Here is a 22,018-nt window from a genome sequence, read left to right as displayed (position 1 = left end):
TATCATCACAAGATTACTTTCGATCGAAAAATCGCATGTTAAAGGTTAGATGATAAAAAACATGATTTTTTTTGGCAGGCCCTACTTTCCAAAAATATTATCCAATGTGCCCTACTTTTAAAATAAATATCCCATATGCCCTACTTTGCAAATTCTCCTTACATAGCTCCATCTGAGATGACACCATGTATCCTTCAGGATGACTCCATCTCAGACGTCGCCATCCCACCTCCTTTTTTTTATTTTCATTTTTTTTGGCTTATTAATTAATACATCATTTAGGATAGCTCTATCTCAGTTGGCACCATCCTACTAGGTTCTTTTAAATTTTTTTGTTTAATTTTATTGGTGAAAATTTATTAAATAGAAATAATATAAAATAACTTAATAATATAGATTGACGAAGAAGAGTTTCACAATGAACAGAAAAATGCCTACCTTTTTCATTGTAATATTTATCATTTTATATAATTATGTTGTTTTAATTTTTTCTAATGTATCAATCTATATTATTAAGTTATTTTATATTATTTCTATTTAATAAATTCATTTAATAAATTTTCACCAAAAAAATTAAACAAAAAAAATTAAAAGAACCTAGTAGGATGGTGTCAAATTAGATGGAGCTATCCTAAAGGATGTATTAATTAATAAGCCAAAAAAAAATTAAAATCGAAAAAAAAGGAGGTGGGATGGCGCCATCCTGAAAGATACATGGTGCCATCTCAGATGGAGCTATGTAAGGGAAATTTGCAAAGTAGGGCATATGTGATATTTATTTTGAAAGTAGGGCACATTGGATAATATTTTTGGAAAGTAGGGCCTGAAAAAAAATTCAAAAAACATAGCATGTTATGCTGCAGTTTGATCTGGGCTAGCCTCTAGCTTAGCCTTTTTTTTTTTTTTCTTTTCTTTTTATTGTTTATGCAGTATGTCACCTGCGGTGAAAGAATATAAAGCTACATCTTGGAGTTTTATTTGAACGTGTTGTCACATTCTTTCATATGCAAAAACAAACAAACATTTAATGGTCTCCTGAGAAAGACCATTAAATGTATTTAGAAAAATTGGTGTTGTGCCAAACCTGTTAAATAAAAATTGGTGATAAATGTATTTAGAAAATCTAGTTGAAAATAATATATTGAAATCCAGAGAAAGACTTGCTTGTGCATAAGCTTTTAAATACATCACTTAGACACCCACACAGAAAAATATATTTATTTATCCGAGTAAAACACAAAACCTCCAACACCTTAACATATAGTTCAAACCGTTTGAACTATTCAACGTCTCAATATCACATATAGTTTGTATATGAAAAGGATCCAATTATCCAAAATTCATCAAATTGAAGTCTACATTTTTATAATAAGAAACAAAAGATAAAATTTATAACAAGAAATCGAAATAAAATAATATTTGATAATGTATGTAAAATAATTCGAATCAATTGAATTGATACTATTATATCGCTATTTCCAATCTTATCTCTTGTAATGGTGAGACTGTTTTTTTTCTTCCAATACTCATTAATCATAACTTGTTGGGGACAGCCTCTTCTTCCCTTCTTCATGTAAGTGGTAATTGTAGGAGTACTATGTGAAATTAGTACAAGTAATTTCCACCACTTAACTTAGTTATTATGAGACACCATAATAAGACCGTTGTTCTTCTAATCTGACAATCATAGTTGGTTTTATTACCCTTCTAATATTCAATCCATGTTATACAGGACTTCTATGCTATGGCACTTTTAATTTATTCCTCATTATTCTTTAACTTTGATTTTTCGACAAAATTGTTTCTGAATCCCATTGATGATTATGATGATGAAACTCACAACATTGATTTACCACGGGCACTTAAAATAGGCGGGGACAAATATACTTCACCCTTCAATTCATTCATATCCTTCACATTATGGGTGACCAACAAGTGTTTAAAGCTATGTTTGGTTTTGTGGTAGATTACATTTTTTTAGGGTACTGAGGTACAACAAGAATACAAGATATAAGCTACAATTGTAGAAAATGGATCCTCTCAGTTTATTTTGTCTCATGTTTTATCAATTGTATACGTCTATACCCTTAAATCATCATCTTTTTATAAATATAAATATATTTTCTTTCTCCAACCTATATGATGAAATGTGAATATTTCAATGGACTCTCATGCGATATGGGAGAATTCAATCTTTGCATTGTAAACTTTCACTTCATCGCACAATAGTGTTTTGTGACCGTACGAGCTAGGGCTGGACATCGGTCGGTCTCGGTCAAAATTCGGGCTCAAAATCCGAAACCGAGTCAACCGACGGTTGGAACATGACGAACCATTCCCGTCCGTTTTGAAGCTTCGGTCACGGCGGATTCGGTTTGGCGGGTTTGAAGGGTGTACGGGTGGTTTGAATCGGGTTTAACAGTTCCTTCTTCATAAGTACAGAAAATTTATAGATCCAGAAATTCAATAACATTTGCACTAAAACATTCAATAGATCCAAAAACAAAAAATTCAACAGATGCAGAAGAACACAAGAGAGAGGTCAAGGTGAAAGAGACGGAACTGCGAAGCACGGTTAAGGTGAAAGAAATGGCGGATACCAAAGTGAAGGAAGAAGAGAAAGAGTTTGTGTGGTTGTGTGGCGGCTGATATTGTTTGTGGTTACTGAGATAGTGTGAAATTTAGGGTTAATATCATCTTATAAATATACCGGGCCTTCCAAATACTGGGCTTTCTCAAAAAACTATACACTGGGCCTTTAAAAAAATAAAAAATAAGGCTAGCATATACTGGGTCGGTCGGTTTTGGGTACCGTTGGACCAATAAAAACAAACTGAACCGACCCAACACTGTCCAGACTAAGCCGCAGCTGCTAGACCGAGTAACCCGCCAACCCGTATTGCACCGCCCGACTCGGTTTCGATTGGGCCGGTTACTACGGTTTCGGGCGGTAATGGACTTTTTGTCCAGCCCTAGTACGAGCAATCATATACTTGATGTTTCTTCAAGATTTACCATTAGCTTAGTGAAAACTTTGTATCAACGGTAGCACATATAATTCTTTTTTAATTACGTGTAGATTTCTTTTATAGAAATGACCGGAGAACACAAAATATGACACCAGACGACATATTTCTACACGGTTGTGTTGTGTTTTACTTTTCTTTACTATTTTATAGCTTTTTTTTTTTGTTTTATGTGCACATATTTTAAGGACTAAATGTTATAATATCATTGCTCTTTCTTTTAAATGATGAATGTTAGTAATTAATTGTTTGAGATGTTGCCCTAAACTAAAGATCATATACCTAATTTTAACTTTATGAATTAGATTCAAAATGGGTGGTTGACAAATTTGATAAACCATCACAAGATTAATCTAAATTTGGTTGTATTTTTAGAGATTATTATACTCTTTATATTTCAAAACTCAAGTAACTACATATAGAGCTAGTTTTTTTTTAAAAAAGAAGTTAGCTTTTTGTTTAAGAAACTAACACACACATCAGAATTAGTATCAAGGATAATCGAATTTGAAAATAATCGAATTTAAAACCTTGAAGAGGAACATACTTTAAAGTCTTAAGTCGTCATCACAAGGTCATTTTAAGTGAGTTTACATATAAAGCTAGTTAATTTACAAGATTGCGATGTTATTCCACAATCTATTTTGTTTGATATTACTAATGAGATTTTGTCTAACATAAATAAGTAAATTAATCTTGTACCACACACATATTTATTTTTTACTATTTAATCAATAAATTATATCCCATCTCATACGATCTATTGAAATTGAAATGATATAAATTTGCTTGACAAAAAAAAAAAAAAAAAAACACCATACGCATACTCCCGTACGCCAGTAAATTTTATCAAAAAAGATTGTTGGGGGCAAATCTGTCAATCAAAGTTGAAGATTATAATAATTGGGATCCCACTTGTGTAACATAGAGGGATTTTATGTTATATACCATTGACCAATAAGGATGTGCCAAGTGGCACACCCTTTTTTTTTTTAAAAAAAAGACAAAATAAAACAAACAACACGTGAGAGAGAGGAAGAAAAGTCAAGCTCCACACCTTCTTTTTCTTCCTCTTCTTCTTCCTCCATTCCTCTTCAAAACAACCACCATCATCATCAGCTTCTCGTCCACCGGCGCCTCTGCCGCCGTCGACCTGCCACACCCTTTTCTTCTTCTTTCTTCCTTTTCAAAACAAAACCCATCCACCGTCAAATTTCCACCAACTGTCGATAACTTCAGATTTGTTCTGAATTTTGTTTAGAATTCATTGATTTTTACTCATGGATATTGTTTTTGTGTGATCATCTGCCTGTGTTTTGAATTTAATGTTTATAGTGTTATTTTGTTCAGGTTGGTTATTGGGTGATTTGGAATTGGATTTAATTGAGATATATGTGAGAACTTAATTTGGCTGAAGATCTATCACTGGACATAAATTTGACAGCATAAAAGCATAATGCAAAGGCAGATTTGAAGTTGATAGAAGACATAGTTGTAGTTCCATTGGAAAATATGTTCTTTTATACAAGTTTGTAACTCTTTTTAAAACATAATGATTTGAGATTCTTTGTTTTATTACTATTGCTCTTGTCCATTTAATCGATCCATTATCAAAATACAAAATGAAGCAGAAACACCGTAGTGTAATTGGGTTTTGTTTTGAAGAGGAAGAAGAAGAAGGTGTGGAGCTTGACTTTTCTTCCTCTCTCTCACGTGTTGTTTGTTTTATTTTGTCTTTTTTTTAAAAAAAAAAAAGGTGTGCCACTTGGCACACCCTTATTGGTCAATGGTATATAACATAAAATCCCTCTATGTTACACAAGTGGGATCCATAATAATTGAGTGGCATATTAGTTATTTGAGTGAAAAACAAGTCTGTTTTGGTAAGAAAGCATGCATATAAGGACATGCCCATCCTGTACCCTGTAACATTGCTAATTGCAAAGTCCATTTCATTCTCGCGCCTTCTTTCCTTCCCATACCATATCCTCTTCTCAAACTTGAATGATGAGTAACTTTCATAGCTCAACCACCATGAATGTGTTCTTGTTTATGTCCTTGCTCTTCTGTTCCACTTTCCATGTCTCCCTCTCACTCATTGATGGTAAGTTTAGTTACATCTCTACACCACACACACATACATATATTTTATGAATCTATCACTAAACATCTTAAACAATGTTGGTTAGTATCATTTTGGTTCTAAAATGTATGAGAGGTTGTCATAATAGTCTATGAATCTATTAAAATTACAGAAAACAAATTTAAATATGTTCTTTGTTAGTCATTTTGGTTTTTAAATATCACTTTCTTAATTAGTTTAGTGTTCAAGTGTCTTTTATTATTCATTTATGTAATAAAATATATATTTAAGATGTGTTTGTAGTTTGGATTAGTTCCAAAATTACAATGACAAAAATCATAGTAAGTACATTATAATATTCACTGTTTTTTTTAATACCAAAATAAAAATACAAACCATAAGCTAAAGTTGAAAATGTTTGGGAATTAATTACACACGCCTTACCAGTACATGTGTTACTTTGTAGGGACTTGGCATTTATTAGCTCAACATTCATCAGAGTTTCCTTGTTTCCCCTAGATATATAACTAGAAAACAAACTCGTGTCATCAATATAGATAATTGTCTTGTAAAAAAAAAACAATTACTATAAAGAATTGAATTTGAGAATTCCATTATTGTTGTAGATTTGTTCTAGTACATAGTATTTGGTATCATGTTGATTTTGTCAAAAATACACCGTAATTTTTGCAATAATTTCACTAATGTGTTATCAAACATTGCACCTAGTACTATATACTATGGTTAATGTTGTATTTATTATAAAAAAAATCTTAGTATTTAAAAATAGAAATGATGGTTTTTTGGACCCTCTCATATTCTTTGGGTACGAAAAGAGCACGCATGATGGTCTGAAAAATCACATGGGGCTGTATGCCAACTGGGGGAGTTGATGAGTGTACAATTAGATAGATGTTACAGATCACCACGTGACTTATCACAAATGTCTCAGAGGACACTTTACCTTTAACTAGCTACAAACCAATTTTTACATAAAAGTAGTAGAATTTGTATTGGTTGGACTGGGTTCCACTTTGGTGCCATTAATGGCACCAATGGCACCATCCAATTCCATCTCCACCACACACACATCACACACACATCCCCACGTGGACCCACACACATCAACGGCCAGGATCTCTGCTATGGCACCAATGGCACCATTTCTAAGTCACTGATGTATTTCCCGGTTGGACTATATTAGATCATTTGACCTGGGCTCCACTTTCCACTATCTTTCATTCTTTGTCCTGATTTGATTTCCTACAGTGGTCCAGTCAAATTATTTGTATTTTTTAACTCGTCTAGTAAATTTTATGAGATCAAATACAATGTGGACAAAAGAATATCAATCAATCATAATAAAATAACAAAATTCTATTTGTTGTTTTTCAAATTTTACTAGACATGATCTAATACCAAGGCATTATTATTATTATCTATATAGGTTTAGCTTAGCTTGATGGTAAAATTTTTGTAGAAGTGGTGGATACTTGTAGAAAATTTTAGAAACTATAAAAAAGTTTATATTTGATTGAGTACATATATAAAACAGTTTTATATTATTGGTGTATACAAATTATATCTAACATAGAGGTGATTTGATTGGATATACATGGTAAATGAATATGTGTCTTTTGGGTAGGTTTCACATTTATATAATCAACATTCTTTTTTTTGAGTAAAATTATATAATCAACATGAAATATTTAAATTTAATGTCACATATATAAGTTTTGAGTGATATGATATTAATACGTAAATTACTTTTTTGAGAACTAATTTGATTTTTTTTGAAAGGTTAAAAACTAATTTGATTGATATTTTAAAATTTTAAAGATGTATATGTCAATTTGTAAAATTTTATTTGATTGATATTAATATTAAAAAAAAATTGAGAACTATTTTGATTAATGCTCACAATTTTGATCAATTTTATGTCGACTATCATTGTCTTGTTCTATAATATGATTGTCTGTCGGTTTATGGACAAAATCTCCTTTTCCAATGACAATAATTGGATTGCATAATGTTTTTTTTTTTTTTTTTTTATAAGTTTTGGCAAATAGTGGTATACTATATTTATCATAAATAAATAAATATAATATTTTATCAATTCTTTCTAATTAAGCCTATTTCAATCAAGATTAAGGAAGACTAAAACAAAAATATTAATGTCACCTAACCTAAATTGATGTATGATATTTGTACAGGACTAGTGGCAAATGGGAATTTTGAGCTTGGTCCAAAACCATCAGAGCTAAAAGGAACAGTGGTAACTGGAGGCAAAAACTCAATACCAGAATGGGAAATATCAGGTTTAGTAGAATACATAAAATCAGGACAAAAACAAGGTGACATGTTACTAGTTGTACCAGAAGGTGCATATGCAGTGAGACTAGGAAATGAAGCATCAATAAAACAAAGAATAAAAGTGATTAAAGGAATGTATTATTCAATAACTTTTATGGTGGCACGTACATGTGCACAAGAAGAAAGAATTAATATATCTGTTGCTCCTGATTTTGGTGTTATTCCTATACAAACATTGTATACAAGTAGTGGTTGGGATCCAATTGCTTATGGTTTTAAAGCTGAATATGATTTTGTTGAAATGGTTATTCATAATCCTGGTGTTGAAGAAGATCCTGCTTGTGGACCTCTTATTGATTCTGTTGCTCTTAGGACTCTATATCCTCCTAAAGCTTCTAATAGTAAGTGAAAACTTTCTTTCTTTTTTCTATATAAATATCTTCATTTATCATGTGATAATACTCATAAATCTATTTAGGAATTTTCTTTGAAAGTTTTGAGTTGAAAAAGTGTAGTACTTATTTTTTTGGTACAAGAAAAAGTGTAGCACTTATTAAGTGTTTAAGTTAAAATAAGGAAAAAGTGTAAAAATGAAAAATGTGTACATGTGATTACCACTTTAAAGTCAAATATGTAGGTATTGGTTGAAGATTAGATTTTTGTAAAGAAAAAATATCTTGTAGATGCAAGAACCATTTGGTCTATACTTAACTTAAGTCAGTCCAAACGCACTATCCCTAGATTAATTATCTTTAGGTCCATTGCCAAATCTTCACATGTGAACAATTAGACAGCTGTTTGATTTGATGTAACACTCTTAGAGATCATTAATTAACATATAGAATGCTTAATAAAAAAAAGCACATAAGATCAAACATTAATAGCACACAATAGAACACAGCTGGATTAATACCTATTAAGGAAGCTAGTTAAATATATATTGGCATGTTTATTCAAATATAGATATAGATATCAAACACTAAAACCAATGGTGTGGATGTATATTAATGTGTATAGACACAGGGCCAGAGAAGGTAGGTAGGATGTTACGATCATATATTAATGAAATGAAATTAACCATACTATTAAAGTTTTGAGTAGTGATATTTTGACATCCATTTGATGACAACTTTGTTGACAACCTTGTTTTTCTCACTTCTTATTGGTCATAAACAATGGAGAGAGAAAAAGGAAGAGAGAGGATAACAATATCATGTGAGTATGAGAGAGAAAGTTGTTCAAAAGTTGTCAAAAAGTGGTTGTCAAAATATCATTTCTCTAAAGTTTTATTGGAGCTACTAGCACATATGCATATGGAGTAGTGATATTTTGACATCCATTTGATGACAACTTTGTTGACAACCTTGTTTTTCTCACTTTTTATTGGTCAAAAACAATGGAGAGAGAAAAAGGAAGAGAGAGGATAACAACATCATGTGAGTATGAGAGAGAAAGTTGTCCAAAAGTTGTCAAAAAGTGGTTGTCAAAATATCATTTCTCATGCATATGCAGCATAAATTCAAATTAAAGTGATGTCTGACATTAGAATAGAACAGTTGTTTTCTTGTCACTTCATTGCATTGTGTGTCATACGGAAATCAGTTAGGTGTTTAATTAGTAGTACTTGCCTTTAGCAAAGAAAAGGGATCTGTCATAGAGCAACGCTCCCCTTAAAAATAGAATAATGTCTATACAAAATTAAATGCATATCAATACTATAGTATAATACACCCTCCGGTCACTATTATAAGCAAAAATCTACATTTTACATTCATTGAATTAATGATGTATGTGGTCTTTGTTATAGACCACATACATCATTTAATGAATGAATCTAAAATGTTAATTTTTGCTTATAATAGTGACCGGAGGGTGTACATGTAATTTTAGACTTTGGATCCAACTTTAGCACATAGTGTGTGCAGTCATACATGAACTAAATCGAGGACAATGATTCTCTTGTATTATTATCATACTAAATGTGCACTAATTTGGTTTTATCAAACTCAACATCATTTGCACTATGTTGGTTTCATCAATGTCTTGAATTGAATGATTTTGTATTTACATATTCAGCATTCTAACATATTTTACACTCCACAGAGAACATATTAAAAAATGGTGGATTTGAAGAAGGACCTTATATATTCCCTAACACATCATATGGAGTGATCATCCCACCCAATATAGAAGATGACCATTCACCCCTCCCAGGATGGATGGTAGAATCCTTAAAAGCAGTAAAATACCTAGACTCAGGTCATTTCTCAGTTCCACAAGGCACAAGAGCAGTAGAACTAGTGGCAGGAAAAGAGAGTGCAATAGCACAGGTTGCTAGAACAATTCCAGGCAAAACCTATGTCCTCTCATTTTCAGTTGGTGATGCAAGTAATTCATGTGAAGGTTCAATGATTGTTGAAGCTTTTGCTGGTAAAGACACAATTAAGGTTCCTTATTCATCCAAAGGTAAAGGTGGATTCAAACGTGCGGCACTTAAGTTTGTAGCTGTTGGGACAAGAACAAGGGTGATGTTTCTTAGTACTTTTTATAGTATGAGAAGTGATGATCTTTCTTCTCTTTGTGGACCTGTTATTGATGATGTCAAGTTGCTTAGCGTGCGTAAACCATAAGGCGATGAGAGTTTCTTTTCCTACCCTATGAATTTTTAAACGCGTTTCCATCTGGATTTATTCATCTGGCGGAAAAAAATACCATTTTGTCCGGGTTTGCCTATCTGGACACCAGAAAAAACTGTATTTTTTCCGTCCGAATTGGTAAATCCAGAAGAATGCAATTTTCGAGAAATGGGTGGGGTTAAGTACCTCTCTTAAGATGATTATTAACTTATTATTGAGCCTGTTTTATGGGTGTGAGGCTAGTATCAAAATATTACTTATGGGTTCTTAGCCTTTTGATCAGTTTATATATATTTGTTAGGAGAATAAGATTGTTTTTTCCCTTCTTTTATAAAAGATCTGAGAGGTGCTATGTATGATTTTTATTTTCATATATGAGAAAAATGTGTGTATATCAATTATCAAATGATGTAAGCATTTCCTGAAGAAAAAGAATGATAGCATCAGTGCTATGAAAATGTGTGTGTATCCAATGATGTTGGTATATTTAGACAAATATATACTAATATACAGCAGCGTATTTCTATAGTATCTCATTTTCCTGTAATCTTCATCAGCTTCACAATTAAAACCATGTTCTAATAAAGAAAAATAATAGTTGATGCATATGGTCAGCATCATAATCATTTGAGTTCCAATTGTTGTGTGATCCTTATCTTTTTAGCAGAGAGTGTCATATTCAATTTGATTAAACACTAATATGCTTTTAATAGATCTCCAACATGATGCTGAAGAAACCCTTATCAAGACATAATACATGAAAAAAGTACTCCAACTAGTAGACTGGGAGGTTTGCATACATACACGGTCTTAGGTGATATTCTTAAATTATTATTAATGTCGACGTGTAAGTGTATGTTTCGTGTTTGATGTCTGTGTGTATCTGTGCTTCATAGGTAGCGACTTACTGAGATTGATTCGTTAGTGGCCCCCCAAAAAAAAATGCAGCATGCCAAACCCAAAACAATCATATATACATAATCAAGCTTAATCAAAAGGCATAAAACAAGAGAAGATGGTATATTATTGAAGGCATAAAATATAATAGAAGGTAAACAAAAAGCATTGTTCTTTGATTAGAAAACTGGAAAGCATCTAATCTAATAAACCTCTGGGCTGTAGCAATCCATCCACAAATAAGATCCTTTGCTCCATATCTTACGGAGAGAGTGTGCTTTGTTGTTCTGCAAATTATAGTACCATCAGGAATGCAACCATTGTCTTTTGGTAACGTCGATGCTTCAGCAAACAAGCCCACTTTAAATAGTTCATTCATAATAAAAATGAACGGGAGTAATAAATTTCATTGGTACGTCGGTCAGATACCAATATTTCAACTGTTTCTACAATCTCGTTAACTCTTTCACCTTTGTATAATTCCTTAGTGACGGCGTGATAACCAGCAATATTAGGTTCGACACCACCTTTTACCATCGCAGCAACCACACTTTTAGCATCTTTTACCTCTTGTTCAGTAACTATATTGGGAGCATAAATTTTTGGTTGAATGTAATTGAATTTACACCGACCGATCTCAAAAAATTGAACACCAATGCTTGGATCGGTGTAGTTTAGTTCTCTACAGAAGATGATGTGTGTCAAAATCAGGCTTTATGTTGTTAACAATCATTTCAGAATACAAATCATAGGCTTGGTTTACAAGTCTATCATTGCCGAGCCTGAGTATGATTTCGTTATACAACAAAACTTTGGCATACATTTCTTGTCTGGTGTCAATCTTTAGTAATAGTACCTGTCTCAGCAATTGTATGGCTCTTTGAGTTTCTCCGCTATAACATAAGCCATTAATTAGAATCTGATAAGTACGATGGTTGAACTGAAAACCACCCTTAAGCGTGAGGTAATTGTAAAACAGCATTGCTTTGTAAGCCTGGCCTTTTCGACATAAGGCTTTAAAAAGATCATTCAAATTGGAAGTACTAGGACGATGGCCGGTGTTGATGATTTCACGGAAAAGAGAGAAAGCTGTATAGATGTTACCTTTTCTTGAGTGGCAAGTGATGAGGATTGACCAAGTATGAATGTCTGGGAAAATATAAATGTTATGAGGTCCAGATTCCAATTGTTCAACACGGGAAATAACAGCGTCGTAGTTGCGCGTATCGAGAAGGGAAGACAAACGGTGTTGTAACGAGATATGGAATCGACACGCAGGATATCGAATTCAACCAACGCAGCAGTAGGGAGCTTGAATTCGATCGGAGGAACAACATCAGAGGGTTTCAAGGGTTTCGGCGGAGGCAAGGTAAGCATGTATGAACGATGATTGGAAAACAACTTGTTGTTGTAGGGAATAATAATAGAAGAAACACGACCACAAACACCATCACATCTTCTTCTGAACATGGACAACATCGTAACCTAAAGCTTCTTCTGAGGAAGATCCTGTTTGTGGACTTCTTATTGATTCTGTTGCTCTTAGGACTCTATCCTCCTAAAGCTTCTAATAGTAAGTGAAAACTTTCTTTCTTTTTCTATATAAATCTCTTAGGGTTTAAGGTATTGTTTAAACATTTCAAAGTGGACCATTATGAACTTCCTTAAAGCACTTCACCCTTAATCATGGCTCATGCTTTGGAGGTTGTGGACCGCTATAGAGCTAGATAGAACCTAAAGAAAGGGCGCCGCCATAAAGTAAGGAGCCGCCCTCTCATCCCTACCTTCACACGGAAGATTCTTAGGAAGATAAGCCAATGCGCCCCCATAATATGGAACCAACAGGATAGCTACTGAAAGGTTGTTACGGAAAAATAGGCCAAAGGGAGCTATAAATATCACCGCGGGGGTCATTCTCAAGATATGACAAAAACACATATATAAAACTCTAATCCTAATTGCTTAACTTCTTCTTGAGCTCAGTATTCTTATTGTGCTTACTTCAAGTACACAAAAGAAAAAAAATATTTTATTAAAAAAGTTAAGTATTTTAGTTTTCAATGTATCAAATGCAAAATTTTCCATTAAAATTTACTATTAAAATTTTCTTCCAAAGCATCAAACTGACTCTATGTTTGGAAACCACCAAAACCATGGTGGATTAGAAGTTATACATTAGAACTTCTAGAAATAGCTATGAAAGAGCTTTTTGCACTAATTTATCTCTCAACTCAGTAAAACAAATAATGTGATGTAGAGAGGCATTTATTTACATCTAAAAATATTCTAAGTTGTTAGCTGAACACGACAAACAACCGAAATAGGTTTAGCCAAACCATGGTAGATGAATAAAGGTTAGTCAAGTTACAAACAGTCGAATACGAGCTAGACAAAACTTTCTCAAGTTGAATAAGGTTTACGAAGGTTACGTGAGTGTCACAATCAATCAAAGACACGTGAAACTGGACATATCAACATTTTACTTGTGTTTCATGTTTGTAATTTCACTAACTAGAACAAATAATTTGCCGGAGGTATAATCTGGATTTTGGACCTATGATGCAATCATGGACAATCAAAACAGAAGTAACACAAGATATGGGGAAACAAATCAATGTAAGGCACCACATTCACCCAATAACGGGAAGAACACACACTACTCGCAAAAATAGCCGAATGTGGTGAAGTCAAAGCTAGATTTTGTAGTACATAATTTTTAAACCAACAAATTTAACTTTATCTATATCTATATATACCTCTTGTAAAATTCATTTGACAAATACGATCAATCAAACAAGTCTATTGTCATTTTATCTTCCAACTTTACCTTTACTAGTGCATTTTTAGTTTTGTAGATCACAAAAAATCCAACAATGTATTTTGAGAAGTTAAAAAACTCAGGATTAATGAACATAGTTCATTATTCAACATAATCATTTGAAGCGCAAAAGGAATTATAGCTTATTTTTCGGCTAACTTTCAAGTTCGACAAACGAAAAATAACATGTATAGTTGAGATGAGTAGGGATAGTGAAGTAACTTCACACTCCAACATAAACATTTTTTATACCCAAAGCGTAGATTCTCAATTCTCATTCTCTTCTCTTCTCTTCTCTTTTGTGGTTCAGGTAATTTCTACACTCTTCTCCTTCCTCAATTCAAAATTAGGTTTTGTCGTTTTCCGCACGGTACCTTGCGTTTCATCCTCAGCTAGGGTTTTAGGTTTTCACTTCAACTTCTACGCATTTTCATTCCAATTTCGTTTTCGTTTTTATACTGAAAATGCTTTGCTTTGTTCACTCGATTTCGCTGATCTGGTTTTTTTCTTCACTCAATTGAAGATTATTGTGGATTTTTACGAAAGTACGAAACGGTTATAGTGAGAGATTTTGTGTTGAAAAGTAGTTGCATGTGAGTGATATTCGTGTTGTGAATTTTGATTTTATCCCTTTCTGTTAGTTTAATGTTTTTTCAATTGATAACTGTTAGGTTATGTTTGGATAAACAGCTTATTTGCTGCTTATGGCATAAGCGCTTATGAATAAGGTATTCTTTATAGGAAATGATCACATAAAGTTAAATTGCTTTTGTATGATGCATAAGCTATTTTCATCAACTATCTTGGAGCACTTACGAAAATAAGGTGAAAACATCTTATGGACAATGAACCTGTTTGGATAAACAACTTATCTGGAACTTATGCTTATCATGATAAGTGGTTATGTATAAGCTTACGTAAGCTATTTCTATAGAAAAAGATAAAATTAAATTGTTTTTGTATATGCTATAAGCTATTTTTATAAGCTATGTCGGAGAACTTGTGAAAATAAGCTGAAAAAAGCTTATGAAAATTGTCATAAGCTGTTTTCATATGCTCTCCAAAACATTCTCACAAAACTTATGCCTGTAGATAAGCTCAAATAAGCCAATTCAAACAGGCCCGTTATGTCTTAAACTGTTTTAACAGGTTTCTCCCAAATAGTCTCACAAAACTTAAGTCAGCAGATAAGCTCAAATAAGCCAATCCAAACAGGCCCTTATTGTTTTAACAATTGAATATAAAATTGTGGATGAAGAAACTGAGAGAGAGAATTCATCTGGGGAAGTGAGAGAAACTGTACTTCTGTATTTGTACCCGCAATGAAATCTTGATTTACAGTTTCACTGTACTTCTGTATTTGTACCAGAAATGTCTAACTGATTCATGGCCAGTTAGGTACAAGGCTGTTAGAGGTGCTGACTCAGCAGTCAGTACTTTCTGTTTCAGTTGAATGTCTTCTAGAGCTTATATTGCTCCTACATGCAGCTGTACTTTATTATATTATATTGTATAGTAGCAGATTGATTGAGGTGTCAAACACTGAAATTTGGAATTTGATTCAGCGTTTATTTAGGATAAGGTTGCACTTAATTTCCTGTTATCTTGTTTCGGTAAGGTCCATTGTAGTTATAACTTGTGAAGTCGGCATGAATTTAAGTAGGTTATGCGAAACTTATGTTGTATTAGCTTGATAGTGCAGCTGGATTGTTCAGTTTTGTGGCTAAAATTGATGTTTATTTGCTTATTGATGAATCATGAATTATTGATTCAGATCAATGAATAGTTGATATTAATGCAATTATCGTTTTCTAATTTTAGATTGTTGGTTAATTTGGTTTAGATTTTGACTAGTAAGAAAAACTATGGCAAAGAAGAAAAACCCCATGGTGTTTATGGACGTGTCTGTAGACGGGGATCCTTATGAAAGAATGGTTTTTGAGGTACTTTTCTTTCTTTTTATATTTTTTTCGATCGAACTTTCCAATATTCAACCTAATGGTATTCGTTTTTCCTCTCAGCTTTTCTACGATGTTGCTCCAAAGACTGCTGAAAATTTTCGTGCACTGTGTACCGGTAATACATTTGATTTGCATAAAAATTTCTCATGCATGTTTGTTGAATTATGAAATTTCCTTTTTCCTTCCACACATCATCACCATTGCTTATTGGATCATCAACTGAAAGTTCTTGGACATGTTAATGCATGAAAAAATAGAACTTAATTGTAAATCCTCTTCCTAATCAACAAATAACTGATTTACCTTCCCTTTTTTTTTGAAATGTGTCATTTCCCCTTTCAGGAGAAAAAGGAGTCAGTCCTAATACTGGAAAATCACTGCACTACAAGGGTTCTTTCTTCCATCAGATCGTAAAAGGCTCCATTGTTAAGGTATGTTTTTACTTTTTCTTCCATCTATATTATTTTTTGGTAGTTCCTATAGTAAGACTACTGTCTTTTTTTTTTTTGTGGTTGAAAATGGCTTAGCAGTGGTACCTATTTTTGTCAGTTTCCATTGTTTATTCTGTAGGATACAGGGCTGATGGTCACAACTGCTTTTCTTGTGATATAGTTTTAAGGTTGTACTTATGAAGTTATTCACACTCATAATTGTAATAAGCCTCTTGATGACCAGATTATTTGTGTGCATTATTATAATTTGAGTGTGTGTATTAATGGTTTGGTTTGCCTTTTGCAGGGTGGAGACTTTATCAATCGAAATGGTAAGTATTGTTTGTTTCTTCGCCTCATATTGTGAATTATTTTTCCACCTTTTGAAGGTTTCAATTTGATAAAATATGCATAGTCAATTTTGAAGGTTGCAAGCCTTGTTCCATTTTCATGTTTCCTGTCACAATGGTGATTTCTTTTACTAGTCGGTTAGGAAACTAAGAAAGTTCCATTTGCTTGGTACAGATTGGTCTGTCATTTAGTGGGGCACAAAAGCGATTTGATTTTCTAATTTGGGTTAGTTTTTGGATACTGTTTTACCGTGACTTACTATTAATTTTAAATTAAAACCATGCCAACATTGGCTTTTATCTGCATGCAAATTTCTTCACCTGCTCTTCTTCTTTAGCTTGTTTTGAAATCATGTAATGTTTTGGTTGCTAACTTTCTTTATCAAATTATCTCAAACCAATGTAATGTAAAAAGAGTTCTGAGTAGTCACTTTTTCTCTTTCTTGTTTTACTGACAGTTAGCTTTTCATGAAACCTCATCGACAGGCATCACATATTCTCTGCATGCATCCCGAATGCAGCATGTGTTGTATGTTATACTAACTCCTGTATCTTTTTCCTACGTGTTTTGTAGGGACTGGTGGAGAGAGCATATACCCCAAGTTCCCAGGTTAGAATGCTAAGTTGCTGACTTGAACTTTTTCTCCAGCTTGGGTTCTTTTGAGTTATGTCTCAAAGCTTATTTAGCTCTTATACTTGTACCTCTGACCTATTTTTTCAGAGGAGTCTCCTAGGCTAAAGCATGATTCTCCAGGCCTTCTATCTATGGCGATTGCTGATCGTGACACTCTTGGTTCACATTTTATCATCACTTTGAAAGCTGATCACCATCTTGATAGGTCTGTTTATCTGATTTATTCCTAGTGCCATTTAGTTTAGTACTTTGGGACCGTTTGGATGAGGAAAACTGATTTGAGTGTATCTGCAATCAACAATTATGAAGCATTGTAGTACTGTTTTGATGAATGATTGAAAAAGCTTTTGAAATCCATGTAAGATGTTTTTGGCATATTTTTCATGTTAAAATTAAAGTCAATGAAAAATAAGTATTTGTAAAAGCTAGAAACAGCTTAGGAGGTACCTCTTTTTATAATAATTTGACTAAAATATTCATAAAGAATGTTTAAGTTCTCTGTTTGTCTGAGGGCTTCTTGAAATTTTGAAACATACACTCAAATGGAAATTGGCTTATTTTTTGCCACACTTGATGCAATGTGCCTTGTTTAACAGGCTTTACTTGATTAAGTACTTGTTTAAACTTCCAGATGACCTTACTCTGTTCACTATTCTTTCATTGGGTTGGAGAGTAAATTGATATACAGTCATTATTTTGATTAATCGAACTAAATGCTCAACTTGCTCATGTGTTCAGTTATGGGGTCATTTTGCAGGAAGCATGTGGTTTTTGGCAAGCTGTTGCAAGGGTATGATATATTGAAGAAAATTGAAGATGTAGGCAATGAAGAAGGACTCCCAGCCGTAACTGTCAAAATAATTAATTGTGGTGAACACAATGAGGGTGAGAATTCCTTAGCCCATTTAAGGAATACCGAGTTCTTCCCTTCATATGAGTGATGATAAATAGATTGCTAATCATCTGCTGAACATTTCATCAAACTTTTAAAGGATGATGTATTCTAGTGTTTATTTATTTTCCCTCTTCAAGGAATACCTGTTTATTTGAATCTTCGTATTTTTTGTTTTAGATGGAAAGAAGACTCACAAGTCAAAAATTGGAAGGAATGGATCTTCTGAAGCAAATAGTCATGAAGTGCGGAGAAAGGGAAAGCATAAAAAATCTTCAGGAGACAGAAGGAAGAAGAGAAAACATTACTCATCAGAATCAGATAGTTCCTCAGATTCCGACATGGAATCTTCTGAAAGTGATAGTGACTCTGACTCAGATTTGTCCTTGTCATCTTACACAAGTTCATCTAGTGATGACAGGCGGAGGAAAAGAAAGAGATCTAGGAAAGATAAACATAGACATGGAAAAAGAAGAGATAAACGTCGAGAAAAGAGGCGAAGGAAACAAGATAAGAGATCAAAACGTAAATCAAGGAGGTATTTAGTCTGATTAAATATTTTGTTTAAGATTTATGGATAAAAAGTTCTAGTCATAGTTGCTTGTGAAAAATTATAATTGTATCATATATATCATGTGCTCTCATATAGGTTGTGGTTTTTTTTCCTATTAGTATGTCAGTTATATAGGTGGTCTAAATATTGCGTGCTGCTGTTTATTTATATGAATATCATAGTTATTAGCCTACCATACGAGTTTAACTGCATCCATTGTTCTCAACAAGACAAAATTTATATGAACAAATTTTAACTAATAATTCTACTTTGATTAACAATTTTGATGGTTGACATTGAGATTTTGTTGTGTGGTGTCAGGGAATCAGGCAGTCATTCTGATGCAGATAGTGCAAGTAAGAGTAACGATAATTCTAACGGCAAAGATCTTGATACTCAAGAGAAAATTCTGAAGCAAAAAGATCATTCTCAGATAGATGGTAATTTTGATGTCCTTCACTTTTTGTTGATATGTAATTTAGTTTATCCAATAAATTATTTGTCAATCCTTCAATTTTTTTTTTTTATCTCTTGTCTCCAACCAAGCCAATTCCTAAAATATAAGCTAGATGTTGTTGGGGTTTTTGGGGGGTTCCAGGTAAATAATGATTTGTCGTCCTAGACCATTGTCGTTTTACATGTAAATGTAATCGTGGCCTGGAAAATAAGGCAATCTAGGACGATTTGTACCTGCTGATTTTTTTTTTCTTTCAAATCACATAACCTTGCATCTTCTCTTGATTATACTTTGTTTGTGGATGCCCTTTTTTCTTGCTTTCTATTGGCTGTTAGCTAGGAATGACACCATCTTGTTTGCCTTAGAATTGGGAAAATGAATCAATTGCACTTTGCACAAGTAAAATTTCATTTGCTGGTCCTTTTTTGTTTGTCATGTGAGCCACCGAAGTTAAGTTTTAACATACTTGTAGCCTCATTCTATGATATTTTATAGATTTTTTTATTGTTCAGCCTTTGTTCTTCGGTAGCATGTGTGATGTCTTGTCTTTGTTTTTCTCTACCAGCTGAAGTCCAGTCATCCTCAGTTTTGGAGAAAGAGTTACCTCCACTGAATCATAAAAAGAGGGAGGGGGTGGGCATGCTAGAGGAGGAAGAATTCCCAAAAGAAAATGGAGCGCAGCCTAGCAACGGCATCAAGGCCAACTATAGACCTGACAGAAGTGAAGAAAGGCAGCATGACGTGATGGATGATAATCCAGGAAAATCTAGGTCTACTTTCCAATCTTGTCACACCTCTGTTATTTCTTATGCTTACCATTTCTTCCAGATCTGGTATTTTATTCAAAGTTGATGAGCAGGAGTCGAAGCATGAGTCCTAAGCAAACCGTGAGCAAGAGTATGAGTATTAGTCCCAAGTGTGTGTGCAAAAGCCCGAGCATTAGTCCAAAGAGGAGGTTTAGCAGAAGTCCAAGTGGTAGTAAAAGTCCTCGTGCTCTATCGCGGAGGAGTTTGAGCAGGAGTCCTGTTAGAAGAATAAGCAGGAGTCTAAACAGAAACGTCAGCAGAAGCCCCGTGAGAGGGAGGAAGGGGAGAAGTATCAGTAGAAGCCCTATGAGAACAACACACATTCATAGAAGTGTCAGCAAGAGCCCTGTGAGAAGTCCCGATCGTAGAAGTCTTAGCAAGAGCCCTGCCAGATCTGTTTCTCAAAGCCGTAGGAGTTCTGCTAGAGTATCATCACGAAGAACAGTCAGTAGGAGTCCTGTAAGAGTGTCAAGAAAGAGCATAAGCAGGAGTCCAGTTAGATCATCTGCCAGAAGTCTCAGCAGGAGTTCCGGCCGAGTTCCTTTGAGAAGCATTAGCCGAAGTCCTGTCAGAGTGGCAAGCAGAGGCAATCACCGCAGCTATTCCAGGAGTCGTAGCCCTGTTCGTAGGGCAAGGACACCTCGTGGGAGGAGTCTGTCGAAGAGTGTGTCACCCGATGCTTCACCAAAACGTATCAGAAGGGGAAGAGGTTTCAGTGAAAGATACTCTTATGCTAGAAGGTATAGAACCCCCTCTCGGTCTCCTGTGAGGTACCGCTATAATGGAAGGAATGACCGTGACAGGTAAATTAAGTAGCACGTGGTTTTTAAATTCTAATTAATACTAAGGTAGTATGGACTCCGTTGAGAATATGAGAGTATGTCATAACTTTTTGTACTTTCTGCTCTCAGATATTCAGGATACAGAAGGTACTCCCCTAGGCGTTTTAGGAGCCCACCGCCACGGAGAAGAACTCCACCAAGGTTATTTTCAAACTTGATAAGCTGCTCACAATTTTTTTTTTAAACTTCTAGGTGAAGATATTGTACTTATGGCATGATTTTATTCATCGTTGAGGCATTTTTGGTACCTACCTAGTATTCAAATCCCCATGCCACTGAATAATGATGATAGCATCAAGCCTGTTGATTAGACTGCATACTGCATATGATTGATTATGTGTAAGCCTATATGTAGGTACCGGAGTAGGAGAAGCAGGACACCGTCTATATCACGAAGCCCACCTTACCGAGCACGAAGGTATAGCCCAAGCCCTAGCCCAATTCGCAACCGCTCACCTCCTCGTGTGAATAGGCGTGCGTCATCATCCCTCAGCAGGAGTCCATCTCGATCCAGGTCTTCTGTGGAATCACTATCTCCAAGAAAAGTAAGCAAAGATAACAGGTCAAGGTCTCCTTCTAGAAGCTCAGACGGAAAGAAAGGCCTGGTCTCTTATGGAAATGGTTCTCCTGATTCAAGCTAAAGGTGAAGTACCGAATTCGGACCTTTCAGGGAAACCTCACCTTAAATGAGCTGGAAGCTTTGATTTTTTTAACTTCACATACTGCTTTACCTGCTTGCTGGAATTAGTTACTGTTACATATTCTTCATAAACCAATGCTAGGAATTGATTTATCCTCGTAGTAAGTTGAAATGGCATGTTGAAAGATAATAGGTACTATAATAAGTTTGACTATACTTGTCATACTCGAATGCAGCTTTAGTAAGTATCGATATTTGCTCGGACGTGTGGGTGTAGTACCCCATCCATATCCCCAGTTATCAGTGTCTTGTAGTAAAAAGCATGAGTTTAGCTGATGGAGATTTGGCCTATCCTTTATGGTTAGCATGATAATTGATCCTATGACCCATATAGATGTGTGAAAATTGTTTTCCAACCTCACGCTTCTAAAATACCGTTCGTGTGTCTGGAAGTTTATGTATGGATGGGAAATTTTTTATTTTTGATGCTTTCAGATGGTACAAAAGCTATTACTTTTTTCCCATAAGTATACTGCAAATGTGGTATAGAATCTCTTTTTTTTTTCTTTTTCCGAAAGTTCGTTTCTTCCACAGAATCTGGTTGGCAAGGAATGTAAATATTATACACTCAATTTGTCCCAAGGGCGGATAAAATTTAGGTACAACGTGCTTTTTTGTA

General features: G+C 34.1%; 3 protein-coding genes across 15 annotated transcripts; 2 read left to right on the top strand and 1 right to left on the bottom strand.

The window, feature by feature from the left end:
* Positions 1 to 4,953: 4,953 nt before the first annotated feature.
* On the top strand, positions 4,954 to 10,589 carry LOC146952569 (BIIDXI-like protein At5g11420). Its single transcript, XM_085703330.1, has 3 exons — positions 4,954 to 5,130; positions 7,323 to 7,823; positions 9,526 to 10,589. The coding sequence occupies exons 1-3, from the start codon at positions 5,031 to 5,033 to the stop codon at positions 10,050 to 10,052; spliced, it is 1,128 nt and encodes a 375-aa protein (XP_085559456.1). The 5' UTR covers positions 4,954 to 5,030; the 3' UTR covers positions 10,053 to 10,589.
* Positions 10,590 to 11,059: 470 nt separating this feature from the next.
* On the bottom strand, positions 11,060 to 12,870 carry LOC146952568 (uncharacterized). Its single transcript, XM_085703341.1, has 3 exons — positions 12,060 to 12,870; positions 11,812 to 11,848; positions 11,060 to 11,242 (listed from the first exon to the last, which is right to left on the bottom strand). Exons 1-3 carry the CDS (start codon positions 12,432 to 12,434, stop codon positions 11,217 to 11,219), a joined length of 438 nt encoding a protein of 145 aa, XP_085559467.1. The 5' UTR covers positions 12,435 to 12,870; the 3' UTR covers positions 11,060 to 11,216.
* Positions 12,871 to 14,049: 1,179 nt separating this feature from the next.
* On the top strand, positions 14,050 to 21,690 carry LOC146952567 (uncharacterized). Of its 13 annotated transcripts, none has more exons than XM_085703285.1 (15): positions 14,050 to 14,366; positions 14,445 to 14,501; positions 15,617 to 15,716; positions 15,795 to 15,849; positions 16,077 to 16,165; positions 16,473 to 16,497; positions 17,090 to 17,125; positions 17,237 to 17,354; positions 17,907 to 18,034; positions 18,222 to 18,579; positions 18,916 to 19,034; positions 19,617 to 19,821; positions 19,911 to 20,660; positions 20,769 to 20,840; positions 21,055 to 21,690. In XM_085703285.1, the coding sequence occupies exons 3-15, from the start codon at positions 15,639 to 15,641 to the stop codon at positions 21,338 to 21,340; spliced, it is 2,319 nt and encodes a 772-aa protein (XP_085559411.1). In that variant the 5' UTR covers positions 14,050 to 14,366; positions 14,445 to 14,501; positions 15,617 to 15,638; the 3' UTR covers positions 21,341 to 21,690. The 13 variants fall into 13 exon arrangements, with proteins under 13 accessions (XP_085559411.1, XP_085559374.1, XP_085559393.1 ...); XM_085703248.1 differs by having other exon boundaries at positions 18,916 to 19,067; XM_085703267.1 differs by lacking the exon at positions 14,445 to 14,501 and having other exon boundaries at positions 14,050 to 14,083.
* Positions 21,691 to 22,018: the final 328 nt, after the last annotated feature.

This window comes from Medicago sativa, chromosome 1, assembly GCF_051527215.1.
Source record: "Medicago sativa cultivar Bolivia chromosome 1, Bolivia_mono, whole genome shotgun sequence".
In the NCBI taxonomy this organism is placed as follows: domain Eukaryota; kingdom Viridiplantae; phylum Streptophyta; class Magnoliopsida; order Fabales; family Fabaceae; genus Medicago; species Medicago sativa.
Note: the sequence above shows the minus strand (reverse complement) of the source record. Positions and strands in the feature narration are given on the sequence as shown.